Genomic DNA, 21,159 nt, shown 5'->3' on the forward strand with positions numbered 1-21,159 from the left:
TGTTAAGCATAATGACGTTGTTTTATTTATTCAAAACCTTCCCAATTTACAATTATTAATTAATTAATTAAAAAGGCTTGTAGTGGAAAATAATGTAAACAACATAATTGATGCACATGTTAATCAATTTTAATTCAAATTTTACATAGCCAGTTCCAATATATTAGGAGTACAATAAATATGTCTTCAAATTACATTTATACAAACTTAACACTTATTTATGAATACTACAACTAAATTACGATACGATATTTCGTAATTATTGTGTCTTTATGCCAACAATGGATGCGCCAGGTTCAACTGGCACGGCGACCCCAGCTGGCACAACCGGCACAACAGGCACAACTCCAGCAGGCATAACTGGTCCAACAGGAACCGATGGTGTTTCCGTTACGACTCTTGCAGAATTTGTTGGTGTATTCTCATTTTCTTGACCTTGAATTGTACCTGGTTCAGGATTTACCTTGACTGGAACAACAGGACGTAATTTCGCTATCAATGGCGAATCTACAAACCCTGTAGTTAAATCTCCAACTTTTACACTTTCTGTAACGGGACTTGTTGTAGCTGCGTCAGATACAGCGTCAATTTGAGAACTCAGTTTTCCAGTAATCACATTTTCATTAATCGGTTGAGTATTTATTGAACTAGCATCAGTGATAACATCGGGACTCGATGTAAATGATTCGCTTCCAGTAGAAACAGCTTCAACGGCATCAGTAACAACATTGGTAGGAACATTACCCGCAACAGTACTTATTTGTGAAACCACAGTTGAACTGTCAACAGAAACGGAAGATGAGCTTGTCTCATTTAATTTATTTATCAAAGTAGAGGCTGTTGTTACTTGAAGAGATTCAGTATTGGCAACATTTTCTGTTCCAGACGCTAGTGAGGTATCTTTAACAATTATGGAAGAGACAGTCGTTCCAACTACGTCACTTTTCAGGGAAGAATTGTCACTAGTCGAACTAGGTAGCGGTGAATTTGTTGAAAGTTGTTCAGAAATGTTCGCTGGAATGGCATTAGGTGCCTGAGAGCTGGGTAAAACAACAGCATCGACTGGAGCCTTCACGTCACTTTGAGCACTGGAACTATTATTGTTCAGCGACTCAGCGTTGGTACCAGATGCATTCGGCTGTGAAGGGTTACTCTCCGACTGTTGTGAAGAAACACTAGTTGATTCAGGATTAATTGAAGTGGCCACAGTTACGGGCACAGGAATAGCGTTATTATTCTTCTCTAGAGGACCATCAGCTCCAGGCGGTTTTGATTTTGGTGCTTTTATAGAAGACTGTTCTGACCCAACATTCGTCCCGTTATTTGAATCAGAGTTGGATGATATTAGATCCTTTTTAGGCAGCACCTCTGTGTTCGATTTATCAACAGCAATATCCTTTTTCACTGGTTTGTTGTCGCCAGGAGCCTCAGGTTTCGACGGCTTTTCTTGGGATTGTGGTGGTCCAGGTTTGGAAACATCTTTTGCTGCATCAGAATTGGAAGACACTGGAACCTTCTTGGGCCCTTCCTCTATTTTGGATTTGTCAACAGCAATAGCGTTTAGCACGGGACCATTGTCACTAGGACCAGGTTTCGATGGATTTTTAGGTGGTTGTGCAGGTCCATCTTTTATAGGTTCCTTTGCTAAATCGGACTTGGGTGACTCTGGAACTTTTTTAGGTAACTTCTCTGTATTAGATTTGTCAACAGAAATAGCATTTATCACAGGACCATTGTCACCAGTACCATTAGGCTTAGATTTTGATGGGTTCTTCGGTGGTTGTTCAGGTTCAGCATTCGGGGGTTCCTTGGTTGATGTTGCATTAGAAGATACTGGAACTTTCTGAGGCAAAACATCTATATTGGTTTGACCACCATCAATATTATTGTTCGTAGTACTATTATCGGCAGACACTTGAGATTGTGATGCGTTGCTTGGCGCAGTTACATTCGTTGATTCGGTAATAACTGAAGGAGCAACTATTTCAGGTAGCACTTTCGCGTCTACTTGGCCACCAGCAATATCGTTCTTAACAGGCCCTTTATCACCGGTAGCAAAAGCATTTGGTTGCTTTTTTGGAGATTCTACAGGTGCGGCTTTCGAAGGTTCCTTGGTTAATTCAGCATTGGATGACACTGGAACTTTCTTAGGCAGTAAGTCAGTATTATTGTTTAAGTTACCATTATCGGCAGACGGTTGAGATTGTGGTGAATTGCTAGGTGCAGCTACACTCGATGATTCAGTGGTAACTGAAGGAATAACGGTTTCAGGTAGAGCTTGCGCGACTGTTTGACCACCAGCGATACCAACAGCAATTTTACTGTTCAAAGTACTATTTTTGGCAGACGGTTGAGGTTGTGGCGAGACGCTAGAAGCAGCTACACTCGATGATTCAGTGGTAACTGAAGGAATAACGGTTTCAGGTAGAGCTTGCGCGTCTTTTTGGCCACCAGCGATACCAACAGCTATGTTACTGTTCAAAGTACTATTTTCAGCAGATGGTTGAGGTTGTGGCGAGACGCTAGAAGCAGCTACACTCGATGATTCAGTGGTAACTGAAGGAATAACGGTTTCAGGTAAAGATTGCACGTCTGTTTGGCCACCAGCGATACCAACAGCTATGTTACTCTTCAAAGTACTGTTTTCGGCAGACGGTTGAGATTGTGGTGAATTGCTGGGTGCAGCTACACTCGATGATTCAGTGGTAACTGAAGGAATAACGTTCTCAGGTAGAGCTTGCGCGACTGTTTGACCACCAGCGATACCAACAGCAATGTTACTGTTCAAAGTACTATTTTCGGCAGACGGTTGAGGTTGTGGCGAGACGCTAGAAGCAGCTACACCCGATGATTCAGTGGTAACTGAAGGAATAACGGTTTCAGGTAGAGCTTGCGAGTCTGTTTGGCCACCAGCGATACCAACAACTATGGTACTGTTCAAAGTACTATTTGCGGCAGACGGTTGAGATTGTGGTGAATTGCTAGAAGCAGCTACACTCGATGATTCAGTGGCAACTGAAGGAATAACGGTTTCAGGTAGAGTTTGCGCGTCTGTCTGGCCACCAGCGAAACGAACATCGATGTTACTGCTCGAGGTACTGTTTACCGCAATCGGTTGAGATTGCGGTGACTTGCTTGAAGCAACTATACTTGATGATTCGTTGGTTACTGAAGAAACGACGTTTTCAGGCAGTGCCTGCGCATCATTTTGCCCACCAGCAATATCAATTTTCACAGAACCTTTAACACCGGAAGCATTAGAACTTAATGCATTTTTCGGAGGTTCTCCAGCTTGAGTATTTATAGGTTTCTTGGTTGAATCAGCATTGGATGACACTGGGACTTTCTTAGGCAGTACATTAATGTTAATGTTTACATTACTGTTATCGGCTGGAGTTTGAGACTGTGGTGGATTACTTGAAGCAGCTACACTCGGTGATTTTGTGGTAACTGATGAGATTTCAGGTACTACTTGCGCGTTAGCTTGGCCATCGGCAATCTCATTTTTCACAGGAGCATTAGCATTTGATGATATTTCCGGCGGTTGTCCAGGTTCAGCATTCAAGGGTTTCTTGGTGGAATCAGAGTTGGGTGATGCTGGAACTTTCTTAGGCAGCACATCTATATTAGATTGACCTACATCAATGTTACCGTTCAAAGCACTGTTTTCGGTGGTTGATTGAGATTGTGGTGAGTTGCTAGAAGCGGCTACACTCGTTGATTCGGTTGTTACTGAAGGAACAACGGTTTCAGGTAGTGGCTGCGGGTTTGTTTGCCCACCAGCGATAAGGTTTTTCACAGAAGCTTTGTCTACGGAAGCATTACCATTTAATGACTTTTTCGGAGGTTCTCCAACTCCAGCATTTGTAGGTTCCTTGGTTGAATCAGCGATAGATGACACTGTAACTTCCTTAGGTAGTACAACAATGTTATTGTTTACATTACTGTTATCGGCAGGCGTTTGAGACTGTGGTAAGTTACTTGAAGCCGTTGCACTAGATGATTTTGGAGTAACTGATGATATTTCCGGCGGTTGTCCAGGTTGCTTGGTGGAATCAGAGCTGGATGATACTGGAGCTTTCTTAAGGAGTACATTTATATTAGATTGACCAACATCAATGTTGCTATTCAAGGTATTGTTTTCGGCAGACGGTTGAGGTTGTGGCGAGATGCTAGAAGCAGCTACACTCGATGATTCAGTGGTGATTGAAGGAATAACGATTTCAGGTAAAGCTTGGACGTCACTTTGGCCACCAGCAATATCGTTTTTCACAGGAGCATTAGCATTTAATGATATTTCTGGAAGTGGTCCAGGTTCAGCATTCGAGAGTTGTTTGATGGATTCAGAGCTGGATGATGCTTGAGCTGTCTTAGGCGGTACAACTATAATTGATTGACCAACATCACCGTTACTGTTCAAGGTACTATTTTTTCCAGACGGTTGTGATGGCACGGTGGTGGTCGCAGAAACACTTGAAGATTCAGCGTTACCTGAAAGAACAACGGTTGTAGGCACCTTTGTGTCAGTTTGACCAACAACAATATCGTTTTTCACAGACCCGTTTTCACCAGGTTTCCCGGATCCCGACGACGAAACAGCACTTGGTAAATCAGAGTTGGTTGTTAATGAAACCGTATTGGTTTGGCTTATAGCAATATTATTATTCAGTGCACTTTTATCACTGGCGGTATTCGTTTGTGCTGTATTGATTGAGGGTTGTCCAGAACTAGAAGATACAGTACCCAATGGTCCAGAGGCCACTGCATTAGTGGACGCTACATTCTGATCTGAATTGGTTCTGGTTTGGCTAACAGCAAGATTGTTCAGCGCGCTATTGTCACTGGCAGCATTCTTTTGCTCAAATTTAGAAGATACAGTAACCGATGAGCCAGAGTTACCTGATACCACAGTATTATCTGCCGCACCTTTCTGACCTATTTGATTAATATTCACTGGATTAGGGTTTACTGAAGCAGCATCAGTTGTAGACACCGTTGCTTCAGACGGGCCAACAGCAATATTGTTTTTCGAAGAACTCAAATCAGAGTTAGATGAGGTTTGTGGTGAATTACCTGAGGATTGTCCAGAACTAGAAGAAGATCCGAGAGCGCTTGATCCAGAGTTACTTGATGTGACAGTATTAGCACTTAACCCAGTCTGATCTGTTTGACCTACGATGATACTGTTTAGTGACCCACTGTCACTGGACATATTAGGATTTGATGTTTCGATTGATGGTTGTCCTGGCCCGGAACTCGCAGCCGTATTAGCTAGTACAATACCAGCTGAATTCTCTGATGGAGCTCCTGACGATTGACCAGAAGACATATTAGCTGACGTACCAGCGTTATCTGAAGTAGCAGCATTATTAGATACCCCGGTCTGGTCTGTTTGACCACCCACGATATCATTCTTCAGAGAACCGAGATTACTAGGTTCAGATGGGTTGCTTGAAGATTTTTGTGAATTAGTCTGTGAAGCGATATTTGCTTCAGGGTTAGCTGAAGCAGCAACTGTTTTTGGTAGTACATTTAAGTTAGTTTGACTGACATTAATATTATTGATCGGAGATCCATTGCCACTAGATCCATTAGGTTGCGAGGGGCTTGTTGAAGATCCGGAAGTCGAAGCAGTGTTTGCTAAACCTGAACTAGGTGATGGCAAAACTGTATTCTGTGCATTTGTATTACTTTGACTTATAACAATATTGTTGTTTAAAGTATTATCAACAGCTGCATTACTTTGTGGTGAATTTCCAGATGTCTGCGGAGAACTAGATACAATACCCGATAATCCAGAATTATCTGAGGCGATGCCATTTGTAGATACTCCATTATTGTTTGTTTGACCAACAATAATATTATTATTGAGAGAAGCAACATTGTTTAACTGTGATGGGTTGCTCGTAGATTGTTGTGAAGCGGTATTTGATTGTTCAGGGTTGAGAGAAGCCCCATTACTTTCGGGCGATATATTTACGTTAGTCTGAGTACCAGCTCCATTATTATTCAAGGATATATTAGCATCGGCTGCATTTTTCTGTGCTGGATTTCCTGAAGATTGGCTGGAACTTGAAGCAGGTATACTACCTGAAGCGTCACCCCTAGTCGATACTCCATTGAGGTTGGTTTGTACAACAACAATTTTAGTGTTTAAAGAACCATTATCACTGGCTGGTGAGGTCGAACTCGAAGACGACTGCGTAGAATCAGTTGATGGAACACCATTAGTATTGGCTGAACTAATAATATTAGAAGGCAGTCCAATGACGCCATTTTGACCAGCATTTACATTATCAGTCAAAGGACCAGGTTCACCTGCAGAACTGGGTTGCTGTTTATTTAAAGGTTGCTCAGAAACTATATGAGCATCTGCATTCGGTGAATTAGACCCTGTAGAGACTTCACCATTGGTAGACAATCCATTTACATTGTTTTGAACACCAACTACATTGTTCACGCCATTGGCATTAGAAATATTTGTTGGCGCCGAGCTATCTGATGTCTTGCTATTCGTAAACCAATTGGGGATAATATTTGGCAAAAATTGAGCAATAGCCTGTAAGAAAGTCCTTTTTTCTTCTACATTTTGTTGTGCTACAGATGCCCATGGTAACGTTATATTATTTAATAATTCCGATTTGTTTTTCAACTCTTGCAAGTCCTTCTCTAATTTTGAACGCATTTTTTGTATTTGTGCAGCATTTACGTGACTTAACATAAGATTTCTAAAAGAGTCGACTGTTGCAGAATCATTTTGTAGCTTCGTTTGTATTAATTTCAATATTGCCTGCCGCCGTTCACTCTTTGTACTATTCGCATCAATTCCCATTTCTTCTTGTAAGTATCTCTGTAATGCAGCTTGTCTTTCCCATTTCGTACTTGTCACATTTATTCCATACTTATTGTATATGTGAGTCTTCCATATATCTTCGATTTCCAATGAATTTTCTTCTTCAGTTTCCAAATAGCGTTCTTCCGCCGATTCTTTTTGTTCTTTCTGTATTTTTTCGAATTGCTTTTTCAATATTTCCTGACGTTTCCTTTCTTCTTTTTCAATCTTCTCCGCCTCCTTTCGTTCTTTTTCTGCTTGTCTACGCCTTTCTTTCTCAATTCTTTCTTGTAACTTGCGTTCTTCTTTTTCTAGTCTTTCCTGTTCTTTGCGCTGTTGTTTGGCCAATTTTTCTTCTTGTTCCCTTTTCTCTTCGATCTCTTTTTCCTTTTCTTTTTCTAATCTTTCCCGACGTTTCCTTTCTTCTTTTTCTTCTTTTTCACGAATCTTTTGTTGTTTTTCTCTTTCCTTTCTCTCTGCGGAATTATCGTCGTTATCGTCATCATTATCATTTTGGTTACTTGAGTTATCATCACGCTGTTTGGCCAGTTTTTCTTCTTGTTTCTTTTTCTCTTCAATCTCTTTTTGCCTTTCTTTTTCTAATCTTTCGCGGCGTTTTCTTTCTTCTTTTTCTTCTTTTTCACGAAGCTTTTGTTGTTTTTCTCTCTCCTTCCTCTCTACAGAATCATCGTTATTGTCATTGTCGTCATCATTATCGTTATGGTTCCTTGAATTATCATCACGTTCTTCGGATGCCGCATTTGAATCTGAATCTGATCTTCTAACTCGGTATAATACGGGATCCGTATCACTTGATTCATGGGGTATATATTTCGCGCTGACTATGCAAAAGCCGATCTGAAAAATTCATGGTAATTGCTTAGAAAATTAAAACAAAACATATGGCAATATAATTCAGGCAATAACAATATAAATTTTAGCAGAATATAACTTCCTACTAATAAGAATAAAAAAAGAGATTAAAATATAAAGATTTAATCTACTGCATACAAATAATTATTCGACACAGCGCATTGATTTATAATTATTTTGAATTGTGTTGATAAGGCAAATCTTTAAAATAAATTTCGTTACTTTTTAAAACCCAACTGGTTATTTATTGATGATTACGGGTCCGAGAAGTAAAAGAAATAAACAGATATTTTTAACATACAATTTCTAAACACTGTATAATTTAATTTAAAGAATAATAAGAACACAATATAATAAGACGAATTTAAAACGAAGTAGTTTTTATTGTGCTCCCTGAATTTAAAGCGCGTAAAATTATGTGTCTATTTTTCCCAATTAAAATTTTATAAATATAACTTTAATCTAAATTGAAAAGGGAACTATTTTTTTTATTAAAAATGTAATTATTATAAATGATGAAATATTTAGTATTCAAATAAAAAACAACATATAAAAACAATATAATACAATAACAATTAATTTATGACATAAAAGCATTCTCCAATGAATTATTAATTGAATACCCATTTATAAAAAAATATGTATATTTTCAGTTATATTATTTTATATTTATCTACTTTAAATTAAATATTTATTTAAAAAAAGTATTTAACACAGTATTTTATTATAATATAATATTCTTTTTATAATATTCTGAAAGCAAATTGTTCACCAAGTTAACTTTAAATTATACCTATTTTTATTTTTATAAAATCTAAAATCAATAACAGATAATGATTTATGATTAAGTTATAAAAAATAAAATCTAATACTCACAACAAGAAGTATAAATAATATCCTCATTGTGAACGTTCAAATTCCAGTTCCAATATTCGTTCGCTTATAATTTTAAATATCACTAAACTAAAATCTCCAATATAAACTTTTGTGTCGTTTGGTCTCGTTCGATACAATTTGTGCCCAAAACTATGAACGCATCTTTTATACCCAACCTGGCAATTAGTGCAGATAAGGTAAGATAATGGCTCCTCTAGTGATAAAGACGAGAGTAAAATCTTAAGCAAACACAATGTTTTCGCATTCTGACTCACAACAAACAACAGCTATTAGCGTAAAGAACATAATAGTGCAGATAATTAAAATAGTCGCATAAACAACCGGATATTTGATATAAAAGAGATCAAATAAGAGGAAACGGCACATCTACGGGGCTTTCTAAAGATTACCTAATATACACATTATATCCTGTATGTAAAATGATATTCAGATACATAAATACCGACTTTTAGCAATAAATATTTCCTCCAGTAATAGATAGGTACCACTTTATATCTCTAATCATATCCATGCGCAGCGTCACCGGAAAAGTAAAAAAAGTAGGTTTAAAAATGTATGGAATATAATATCACCATATATATTGATCTACAAGCTATAAAAAGCTCTATGTACAATTATCAAAAGAGATTTTTTTAAAGTAAATAAACAACACAGAAGAATTTTTGACAAATCAAATTCTCGAAATACATGACCTATAGATACGTAATACATAAAAAAACTACCAACAAAATATATCTATAACTATTCTAATCGAATTGTTTTCAATATCAACACTAAAATACTTGCATCTAATTAGATTAGATGGCTTAATAATAATTACTATGATAATTTTGCAATATCACGATTTAATATCCTAGACTAATACTTTAAACATGCTAAGGCACTATTAAGAAATTAGATAATAATCATTATGATTTTCATATTAGGACTGACAACAACTTTTAATATAGATGTGGCAAACATAGATTAGTAAAGATTACTCACTCCTAACAAGAAAATGTACCCAGTTTTGAGAATTGAAATAGTTGCGTAAAAAAGTTGTGCCACGTCTCCGTGCTAAAATGTCCCTAAAATATTTGAAATAATTATTTATTTATTACGTAATTATTACGTAAATTAGTTATCTATTCGTAAATTTTGTCTAAAAATGTTTTTATTTGTCAAGGATTCAAAAAAAGAACTTACTAAAATAAGCCGTTTATGACTTCATTCAATTTCAAGGCGGCGAAGTATATTTACTAATCTATGGTGGCAAACAAAAATGTAATCCACCCAAAGGTAAGTAGCAACTGCCACCTGTAAACATTTATAATCAATCCCGCATAGAATTGAAGTGTCTGAGGTCAGCCACTACTGCGTTGCTATTACTGACGATTATTGTAATCCTTCGTATAACTATGTCTCCATTACCACTCCCTTCAAACTAGAACATAGCAAATAACACTGTTGTTATAAAACAAGAATACTTAGGTTACGCTACGAATATGATGCTGTCGGAGTTACACTACGAAAGATTCTTTCAAATTACGGTACTACCATTACAATTTAATTTTATATTCTGTAAAGTTATTTTAATACGCTAATTACTTGTGGTAACGGCATAGAATAATAGCATTTTTTATATTAGGAAACCTTGAAATTGCCACCAAACCAAAATTTAAAATTGGTCATTTACTCGTTGAAAATATATTTTCAGGTAACGAAATTCTTATTAAGCTTCTTGAATTGTTCAAATATAATCATATGAGATAATCTTTGCAAAGCTATCAGAGCTCGGATTATGTTACTGCTTCAATATCAAGATAAGTTTAACTACGCATTTAAACTTTTGGCTTTTCGCATAAACCATTTTACCGTGCAACTTTGAAAAATATTACGTACGTATTTTATTTTAAGAAGGTGGTAGAACCCTGTGTGGCTCGACTCCGGCGGCATCACCGCCACACCTATTTCTACCTAATAACAGCAGTGTTAGGCGCTGCTGTGTTCCGGTTTGAAGGGTGTGGTAAGGGAGACAGACTTTTCCAAGGCGTTCCAGCTTAGTCCTCAGGGGTAAGGCCGCATCTGTGGCCGACCTCAGGTAGGAATATCTAATCCTATCTGGGGTTGATTAAAGATGTCCATGGGCGGCAGCAGCCACTTACCATCAAGTGGACTGCATGGTCGTCAGCTACTCTCATATTATAAAAAAAGTACGAGCCTCCAATCCCCCTGATAGTCACTGCCGACAATGGAAAATAGGACATTTGTAACCCACTTTATACAGAACAGGTTAGGACGTAACGTAGATCTCAATCTGATCATGGATATGAAAAATAGATATCGCGGTGGTGCTACCCAGTCGAACCATACTAGCTCTACTATCTGTCTATTCCCATTATAATTCTAATTGATTTATTACCAAGAAATTAAGTATTAAAGCTTTACATATAATAGCATAATACCTACAAGTTAAAACAATTTGTTATAATATTGCATGTTTATCTTACGAGTAAATTAGAATTGTATGGATTAACTAAACTACATTTTGGCTAAACACCGTCACCAGTCACATGCACTGAGCAGTAATTTTCTAGATATGTACATACATGTTAGTTATCTTACTGATTGCGTTGTTTAAACTTGTTTACCTCCGCTATTGTTCGGTGAATGTCCACCGGAAATTGTGTAATAGACCACCAAAAATGAAATTAAAAGAAAATTGAATGGTATGAACCAGAGAATTATTCATCATTGATTAGGATATTTCTCTATTCTCTCTCCAGAAAAAAGCTATTGCAAACTTGATATCATATCACGAATTCATGGGATCCGACTACTATCCTCCAATCAGGTAGATATCGATATAGACCTGTTGATTACGTGGCTAACAGACACAATACCTATCTGATACGTTTTTCACATGAATACACACTTGTTTTAAGCGTGGGTTTAGGACGTGTGGGTCTTTGTGGTTCGTGGAGCATCTACGACACACAAGGATTTACATAATACCACACTAGTCCGTGTGCGATAAGCTATTTTAAGTTCCACCAAATATTTGACCACATTACAACAGGATCATTGGGGTAGTGTGGGTTCTGGCCTTTTTTTCTTGAGGGGCAAATCTTCAAAAGGTACCCGGTACCTTGGGAGCGACATGGGGTTATGTGGGAATTTTACCGGGGTTATGTTTTGAAATATCGATACGAAAAAGGTGAAAACTACGAAAATTGTAAAATTTTGGCGTCAACTTTACCGCCCGGGGAAGTTAAAGTTAAAAGTTTTCTTTTCTAATGAATATTTTGTCATCATATTTATATGTTAATGGGGACCACGACATAGATAACCTTAGTGTAGATGATGTGTAAAAATGTCAATTTTAAAAGAAGCTCTTTGGAAGATCAAACTTGTGAAATAAAATTATTTAGGTTATAGCGATGGTACTACAAATAGGACAGTTTCCTGCTGTCATTGTGTTTACTCTTTCAACAACACTTACCTGCATCATGACGCTCTATTTGAAGAGAGAACAAGCTGATCAGCAAGGTGACGTTAAAATAGCTAGGTATAACAAAATATGACGTCATAACTTACTATGACTGTTTATTGTAGCGGTAAACGGTATTTGGTTATTATATGCAATTAAAATCAGTAATCAAATAACTATTTGTAAACTTTTAATGTAGTATTTAGAAAAAATATCCAATTGCCTACAGATTTTTTTAAGAAATAAGTAATAGGTATCTTTGTACAATCATAACTATACGTCAAAAGCATGTTTTGTACGTGTTTAGGTATAGGTATAATAATTTCACTTATTCTCAATGTAAAACAAATCCTTTTATATAAGGTTGTTATAATTACAAAGAAAAAGTAAATCTTTTTATGGTTACTTAAATTTTCTTTACAGTAAAGGGAATCTTATTTTACCGTCACCAACTTCCCTTAATACTGAGATATAAATCACTTCTACCTACGATCATCAGATTAATTTAATCCGGTACCTTCCATATCCCTGTAACCCATGGTCATATTTAACCGACCCCAAATAATCTTATTTAAAGTCAATAATATATCAGTCGCTACCCCTGACGATACCTTACATAGCTACTTATTTAAATATATTTAAAAATAAATGCATGTTTGTCTGTTTGTCATATATCATTCATGCACGGCTATTATAATATTTTAAAGTTGTTGAGCATACGCAAAGATTTCAGGCATAGTACATAATTATATCCTACCCTAATCGAAAATTATAAACAAATTCAAGCAAAAGAAATCATTATAATGTTATATGTATGGTTGAATCCAGGTTGAAAATATTTTGATAGTGTTGGACACGTGGGGCGCTATATCGAGATTTATTGTGACAAACACTGATCTGCTAAGAGGCATGATGACACTATAGAAGTCAGGCCGTAGAGCCTTTTACCATGAAATGCTCAAGAATAATACGAAGAGAGTGAATGCGAAATAAAAAGTAACTAAATCGGTGTGATTACACGAAACTAGGAAGTTAGTATTACTTAGTATCATACAATCTTGGTGATATAAAAACTTGTTTGCCCGTGCAATTCTTTATATACAGTATGAAGTTTTGAAAGTGGTAGAAGCCTGTGAGGTTCGACGTGGCGGCACCACCGCCATACCTGTTTTTGCCTCATAACAGCAGTGTTAAGCGTTGTTGCGTTTTGGTTTGAAGACTGTTGTAAGGGAGACATACTTTTCCGAGGCGTTCCAGCTTAGTCTTCAGGGACAGGGGCGCATCTGCGGCCGACCGTGCGGCCGACCGTCGGCCGAATGTCTAATCCTATCTGGGGATTCTTACATAAATCCATGGGCGACAGTACCCACTTACCATCAGCTCGACTGCATGCTCGTCTGCAACTTCTTTATTATATAAAAAAATGTGTTTTTCATTTGACCGCGAAGAAATGTAACAATAAAAATATTTACATAAAGTTTCATAAGATCTAATGAAAATAAACTGAATTATCCTAAAAATGCTATAGTTTTTCCTTTATCATTAATTTCCAGAATTTTTTTCCTTGTGAGCAACACTAACCAATATTGCAACAATTAATTTTTTATGGAACTCATTCGATTCTCACCTAGGCCAAAGTTTATATTTAAAGTCTATCTACTTATCCAGTTTCAGTTTTAAACAACATCGGTCTTCATGTTTTAGTATATTATTCCTTATGCTTTCAGATTTCGCTATTAACGTCCACTTAAAAATTCACTCTGTATATCTATCTACCTACTTCATAACAATATCTTAAGTCTAATTTCGTTCATGAATGATGTAAGTACGTAATAAGAAATATTTACACAAACATAATATTATCACCACGTCAAAAAGAATTATAATATGACGCTCCGTCGTCTCATTGTTTGTATGAAGCTGCCTCGACACACAAATGTCTCGCATGCCTCGCAGCCACATTGTATCTTGTGTCATCAAAATCTTCCGTAGTAAATTCTTGTTGAATATTTCATATTCGTCTATTAATATATTTTATATGTCATTATCCATTACTGTCCTCATGTGCACGGTTCTTCTCGCACAAACTCTTTTTTTTTATATAATAATATAGGATATCCTATAATAGTATCCTATAATAGTAGCAGACGAGCATGCAGTCCACCTGATGGTAAGTGGCTACTGCCGCCCATGGACATCTGTAATCAACCCCAGATAGGATTAGATGCTACCCCTGAGGACTAAGCTGGAACGCCTCGGAAAAGTCTGTCTCCCTTACCACACCCTTCAAAACGGAACACAGCAGCGCTTAACACTGCTGTTATTAGGCAGAAATAGGTGTGGTGGTGGTGCCGCCGGAGTCGAACCACAAAGGGTTCTACCACCTTCAAAATACACTCAGGGTCATACTCTTCCGTTCTAGATTTTTTGTAATTTTTAAAAGTGGCTAACTAACGGGCTGTCTACCTGTTTTATATATTATAGAAGAAGCAGACGAGCGTGTAGTCCATCTGATAGTAAGTAGCTACTGCCGCCCATAGATATCTGCAATCAACGCTAGACAAGACCAGATTTCCAATTTAGTTCGAACACAGACACATCGCTACCCCAGAGAACTAAATTGGAATGCCTCTGAAAAGTATGTCTCCCTTATTGCACCTTTCAAATCAAAACACAACAGCACTTAATACTGTTGTTAATAGGCAGAATTAGACGTGGCAGTGGTGCCGCCGGAGATGAACCGCAAAGGGTTCTACCACTTTTAACAAGTGGTCATTGCCCGTAGACATCTTCTGTAACCCCAGGTTAGATTTTGTCTAAGGTTTCCACATATTACTTGCTACACCCGACAAAGTAATATTTTGAAACGTTCCAAGATGTCTGTCTTACCACCTTCAAACCGAATTTCAGTTGTAAACTGTAAAATGTTTTATAATTAATTAATGCGTCGCACGATAAAAGATAGATACGACTATGACTTTTATATGATACGAGAATAATTTTCCTCATAAATCTGTGTTGTTCGCTTGGGAATTTCTTAGTAAAATCACGTAAGAATTCTCAACAGTGCCACTTAAAAATCATCATTTGTCTTAAAACAAATATTTTTATGGAAATTTGTTCTTTACATTTCCAGAAAGTTTTCTACTTACAGGTAATAATAAATTCTTAGAAGCCACTATTAGTTTGTAAGCTACCACTTTCCCCGATTTTTCTGAATTACATTTCGTATATTTATATTTTTCGCAAAACACAATTTCACGGTGTCCTGCTCTAATTGTGATGTGTACTTGTCGTGCTCTAGCTGTTATTAAACCCTACGTGGTCTGTACCTCTCGAATAAATCTCGAAGATTTCCACCACTTGACTCCTTTATTACCTGTCTTATTGGATACACATTGGGGTTAGGACGAGTGCCACTATTACGAGTTGTTATTGCAAACAAAGCATTGTGTATCAGGGAAGTTAAGATATTATATAACTATGTAACAGTAACCGAATCTATAGAAATAAATCTCTTTAGAAATAAATTCAAATTAATTGAATTTGAACCCATTTGATTTTTTCTTTACAATTCTTAAAATCTAATATCCAGAATCAAACTATCCGAAACTATCGTATAATCCACATTAATTCCATATCCGTAACCGAATCTGAGATCAGTATAATATTTTAAGTATTCATACTATCCCTACTGTATGGCTATACTTCATGTTCGTATTTGAAGTATTCTAGATAAGAATACCTTCACTATTTTGGTTATATTTAGTGAAGCAAATATTGGAATAGTAATAACAGGTTATGATTTCAAATATAAATGTTTTCCTTAGCTCATTATGTAACATATACAACAACATAACATGTAGGTACATCATACATATATATTATTTTATAACAAGATTGAGTTTTTATATCTATCATTAAAGAGTAGAAATTGGAGAATCTGACGTGATTTACACACAAAGTTTCTGTAGCTAGTTCGTCTCCACTATTACAGGTTTGGGGTTAAATCTCCAAATAAATAAATTGTATTACGGGTCTAAATGATTGTGTACCTAATTGTTGTTACGTGCACGAAGCGCGCACGATACAAATATCCTATTATTGAATACATCAAAATATGGTTATAGCTTATTCTTACTAAATAAGCATAACATACATTACCACTGTACAACAAATTAAAATACGTTTTGCTAGGTACTAATGCATTAGGTAAAGGTCCTTAGTAAATGGCGCAAACGTAGGCTGAAGGCCAATTTCTGGGAAATTACTAAAAAAATGTATAAGTACAGAATTTGTTATGTACAATGAATAGATACATTATTGATACTCGTATAAAATTTAGTATTTGTTAAATTCTATTGCCTCGAATAATAAAGTGTCAAAAACTTACATTTTTATAAAATTTCTTCTATAGTATATGCTCTTAATATTGTTATTTTCACTTCATATAACAATATTATGATACTGCCATTATCGCTTTCTTAGGAAATTCTCTCAATTAATGCAATATTATTCGGATATGGATCAAACGCCATATATTATTTACATAGATGTTTAACGTTAAGCAATTTTTGCTCATAATAAATTATAAGGCGTTTTATATTCCCTATATTGATATAATTACGAATAACATTTAACTTATCAAAAAGTGACAGTTAAATTAATAAAAATTGTTAACTTAATGATACTTATTTAATAATAAAGTTATATAACGTTAAAATTCTTCCAAAATTCGACAGACACGAGTAAGTAAAACGTATAAATAAAGACACGCTTATAAATAAAGTTTATAATATCATCATTAGCTTAATTATAAGACCTACTTAATGTCACTTTCCTAGTAGTAAAATGAAACAACGACGAAATAGTGGATTTTTGGAAGAACACGATTGTCTTTTTTCTAAGGTGTAGAGTTTTAACGTGTAGAACATCATAGCTATGGCGTGCATCTCTTGAAAACAGTAGAGTGACACTTGTTCCTATATTATAAAATAGTTACATATTTCAGTTAGAAACCAGATGAGTCTGAGGTAGAGGAACATAATCCGATGTAGGTATATCGTAGTTATCAATGTGTAATGTTTTATGAACAATTACGTATTTACCCAACCACCAACGAAACGAATCTTATCTTTAATCAACAGAGACGGAAAATCCAGACACGACATGGATGACTGCGAAAATGAGTTTCTTTTCATCATAATCACTATTTTTTTCAAAAACTGCTTTCAGATTTAAAGAAAAAGGGTCAGACTAGATTTTCTCAAAAACAATAAACGCCTTTTATCGCCCTTTTTGAGAAAATCTGGTATCTATCTACCCTAAAAGGATCGAAAAGACGTACCCTTAATCGAGGGGTTCCAACTTAGCTATGAGCAACCTTAGGTACACTTCTATATAAGAATGTGGTTTGTTACAATCAAAGTACAGGTAATCTTTTGGATGCAATTAATGGGTGGTATAGATGTAACACGGATAGGCAGCGTGGTAATTTCGTACTTCTATGAACTGCTTTTATTACAAAAAATGAATCCTACTTCGTAAGTTTACGCATAAATAACAGTCCTATTCTAAGCATGTGGGCAGAAATTTAAAATTGAAATGAACATTATTTATCATTGAATTGAAATACTTTCATACAGAAAATTGTCTTCTTTAAATTTAATGCCTTCTATAAATCATGAGCATTCGGAGAAACTTATATTCTCCATGAAGGGGAAAGGTTTTTTCCATTATTCCTTCACAGTACAGGCGACACTACTTTGGAACGCCCTGCCCGAAAACATCAGAAAAGCCACTCGTAGGAACACCTTCAAGAGAATGGTTCGGGAGCATTACCTTCGCATGTCCTCCAATACTTGAGTCTTCCAATTTTCCTTAACTGACTGTGTTGTATATATTTATTTGTATATATTTTATTTGTATTATATATTTATATATTATTTATATTTATTATTATTATATGTAGATATTGTATGTTTTTTTTTTCTTTCTCTTACAGTTGTATTTCTTGTCTATGCCTACCACATGTTATCGCCATCACCCAGGGTCGACTGGCAGAGAATGCCATTAGGCATTAAGTTTACCCTTTGTAACCCTTAGTTTAAGGTGTACAAAAATAAATAAATAAATAAATAAATAAAAAAGGCATAATAAACAATAGTATTTCTGGAAATAACTTAACATGACCTGAATCCGTCCTGAAAACGTTTGCAATTAACTTCACTTTGCGCCTGAACTTAATATCTGGTATGTTACCCAGACCTTTGTTGTTGTGTGCCTGGAAGCTAATATGCTTCATTCTAAAGAACGAGGAACTATTCTTAGTTTCTCATTGTAACGTAAGTTCACTATGAATAGAAATATTTTACCCGACTGCGGAGAGCAATGTCTTTCGAGCGTATGTCCGTATGTCACATTCTTTGGCAAGTTTTTAGCCCAAACGGCTTGAAGGATTTTAACATTGGTGTCGTTAGATTTGTCTAAATTATATGTCTTAAGCTATATATTTAAACTGTCGTGTTCTTTGTTTTATAATAAAACAAGCTTTTGCCCGCGTTACGAAGTAATATTTCCATCCCCTATTTTATCCCCTTGGGGGTAGAATTGATCAAAATCCTTTCTTAGCGGATACCTACGTCGTAACATCTACCTGCATTGCAAATTTCAGCACGATCCGTCCAGTGGTTTGGGCTGTGCGTTGATAGATCACTATGTCAGTCAGTCACCTTTGAGTTATATATATTTAAATAGACTGTAGTATCCAAGTACAAGTTACAAGTGTAGTAATGTTACTTTACGTAACCTAAAATAAGATTCATCATCAAACGATTTATGAGCCATCATTGAGTTAGTCTCCGATAAATAATATTAATAAATAATAGTTTAAAAAAACTAAAAAATACACTTTTTATAGAAAATCCAACTAAAAAATAGAAAATATTTTTTTTTAAATTTGAATTAAGAATAGTGTAAATAAGATAAAAATATTTTTTATTGTAAAAAAAGCGTGTGGTGCATGGTGTCAATAGTTATAAATATTTTATTGATAGATATTGAGTAGAAGGATTATCATTTTGATAATATCTTAAAAAGCACCCCACGCTTTTTTTACAATAAAAAATATTTTTATCACACATTGGTGTTTATTTTGAATTGTCATCGGTCCTTAATAAGTATGCCAAATTTCAAGTTAATCCGACGTTTTGAAGGGGGTTAAAATCATGTTCAAAGATTCCGTTACATACTAACATACCAACATACATACGTCTGAAGCTAATAAAAGCGTATTAAAAAGGGTTTACTTTCTGGCTACCATGCTAACTAAAATACGCTTTGATAGTCTTCAAACCACATTGAGAACTTTTTATAGAACTCCAGGGCGTGTACATTTCCTCACAATTTTCCTTCACCGTTAAAACAAATGATTATTAATTTCTGTTTACCATGAATTAATCTTTGAGTTTATGAACTTTTACTGTTTCTGTTACCATTTGTGTTACGTTAAGTCAATAATCTTAACACCAACGCAAACAGTTGGAGTGAGATAATATTAACAGAGCGATTTTTGGTAGTGGAAAATTCAGTAGACTTTCGTTGGTACGGTCGGAAAAGTTTTGCAGAAAGAATATATTATTTTTTATTGTTTTTTAGAATATTCGCAACCGAAACAGTTTTAGTAGGTCTTAAAATAGTTAGTACGATTTTTGCGTTTATGACTAAATTATCTTTGAATTGAATATAAATATATAGTATAGAAGTAAAATACATTTGCATGTATGTATTATATTGTATATTCTATTTTAGCCGCACACTGCCTTATAAAGTTATTTGTATATGACACTATATGATGATAATATGACTGTGATACGACGGTAGCATGGCCGTAACCTTGGTTTTCTAATGGTTAGAAGGTGTATAACTTCGGTAACACCTGCAAGGCCTTATCTACTTCTACTTTATAGTAGTAACACTTCTGTGCTCTAATTTAAAGGATGTGGTAAGACAAATCATTTTTTTCTAGACATTCCACCTTAATTATTATGTAAAGAAATGCATGTGGATCGATTTCAATTAGAACACCAATTATATTATAATTATTAATGAAAATAATTATACAGATGTCCATGGTCAACAGTAACCACTTCAAATAAGGGATGTTCATTTTAATAAATAATAGTGGCATGGAGAGATCGTGTACTGACCCCACGAAGCCGTACTGCAACACATAACTATAATAGCTCTAACCGAATTAAATAAAAGTAATTAATATAACAATCATTGACTTCATATAACAATCATTGAAAATAGAAAACAATAGATTAATGTTACCATTAATGTTAAATCAACCTTAATGAATTCCCCATTAGCAACAACACATAATTGAAAGTTATTGTTCTTACATAATTACTTTATAACTTTGTTATTTGATATCTTAAATCCCATCCTGTTATGTTGACGCTACTAGAAGCCGTGTTATCTTGTGTTGTTTATTTGTTTCTATTGGGAAAACCATATCTACCTAATGAGGTGCAATCGCTAAAGCAAACGAAACGCATATAAAAGCAATCTGGTGTTTTAGTGGTACCATAGTAACGAAATCGTCTGTCGAAGAAACGAGCAACTAACTAGACATGGCTTCGAAAATAATTCTGGTGCTTCTGGTTGTGGTAAGTTACCTTTCCTTTCTACTTCAGATAATCTTCCATGTGGTATGGACCCACACAGAGATGATTACACAAACTCGACGCAGAACTCATATCCAAGTTCATCATTTAGGTGTCTCTCGGTAGGGGTAGCGATCTGAGAATAATTAATCGAAGAATCGGTCTTTGGGTTCAAAAAACTCGATTATTCTTCTTTGGGCCTCGATATTTTTGTGATCGATTTTAATACTTCGATTCGAATAGATTCAAGAATCGATATTTCTATCGATATTTATAAAATCGTCATGCCCATCTCTCGGCTTACATCGAACCCAGAACTATGTTAATGTGAAACCGATATGGCTACCACTTTACCACATGTAACGTTAAAATATACAGTTTTGAAATTTATTTCGATTTTACATCGAGTTAAAGGAACG

At 35.5% G+C, this 21,159-nt stretch overlaps 1 protein-coding gene across 1 annotated transcript; it reads right to left on the minus strand.

The window, feature by feature from the left end:
• Positions 1-113: 113 nt before the first annotated feature.
• On the minus strand, positions 114-8,726 carry LOC140754082 (uncharacterized). The gene is made up of 2 exons (XM_073088995.1): positions 8,582-8,726; positions 114-7,690 (listed from the first exon to the last, which is right to left on the minus strand). The coding sequence occupies exons 1-2, from the start codon at positions 8,606-8,608 to the stop codon at positions 260-262; spliced, it is 7,458 nt and encodes a 2,485-aa protein (XP_072945096.1). The 5' UTR covers positions 8,609-8,726; the 3' UTR covers positions 114-259.
• Between the last annotated feature and the right edge of the window lie 12,433 nt (positions 8,727-21,159).

The sequence above is a fragment of the Epargyreus clarus genome, unplaced genomic scaffold (genome assembly GCF_041222505.1).
Source record: "Epargyreus clarus isolate Ecla_fem2 unplaced genomic scaffold, WU_Ecla_fem_2.2 ptg000027l, whole genome shotgun sequence".
In the NCBI taxonomy this organism is placed as follows: domain Eukaryota; kingdom Metazoa; phylum Arthropoda; class Insecta; order Lepidoptera; family Hesperiidae; genus Epargyreus; species Epargyreus clarus.

Excerpts from the sequence above, each read along its gene's own strand:
- LOC140754082 (XM_073088995.1), bottom strand. The coding sequence starts at position 8,608 with ATGAGGATATTATTTATACTTCTTGTT. Across the intron at positions 7,691-8,581 it reads TATTATTTATACTTCTTGTT|ATCGGCTTTTGCATAGTCAG; the intron begins GTGAGTATTAGA and ends TGAATTTTTCAG.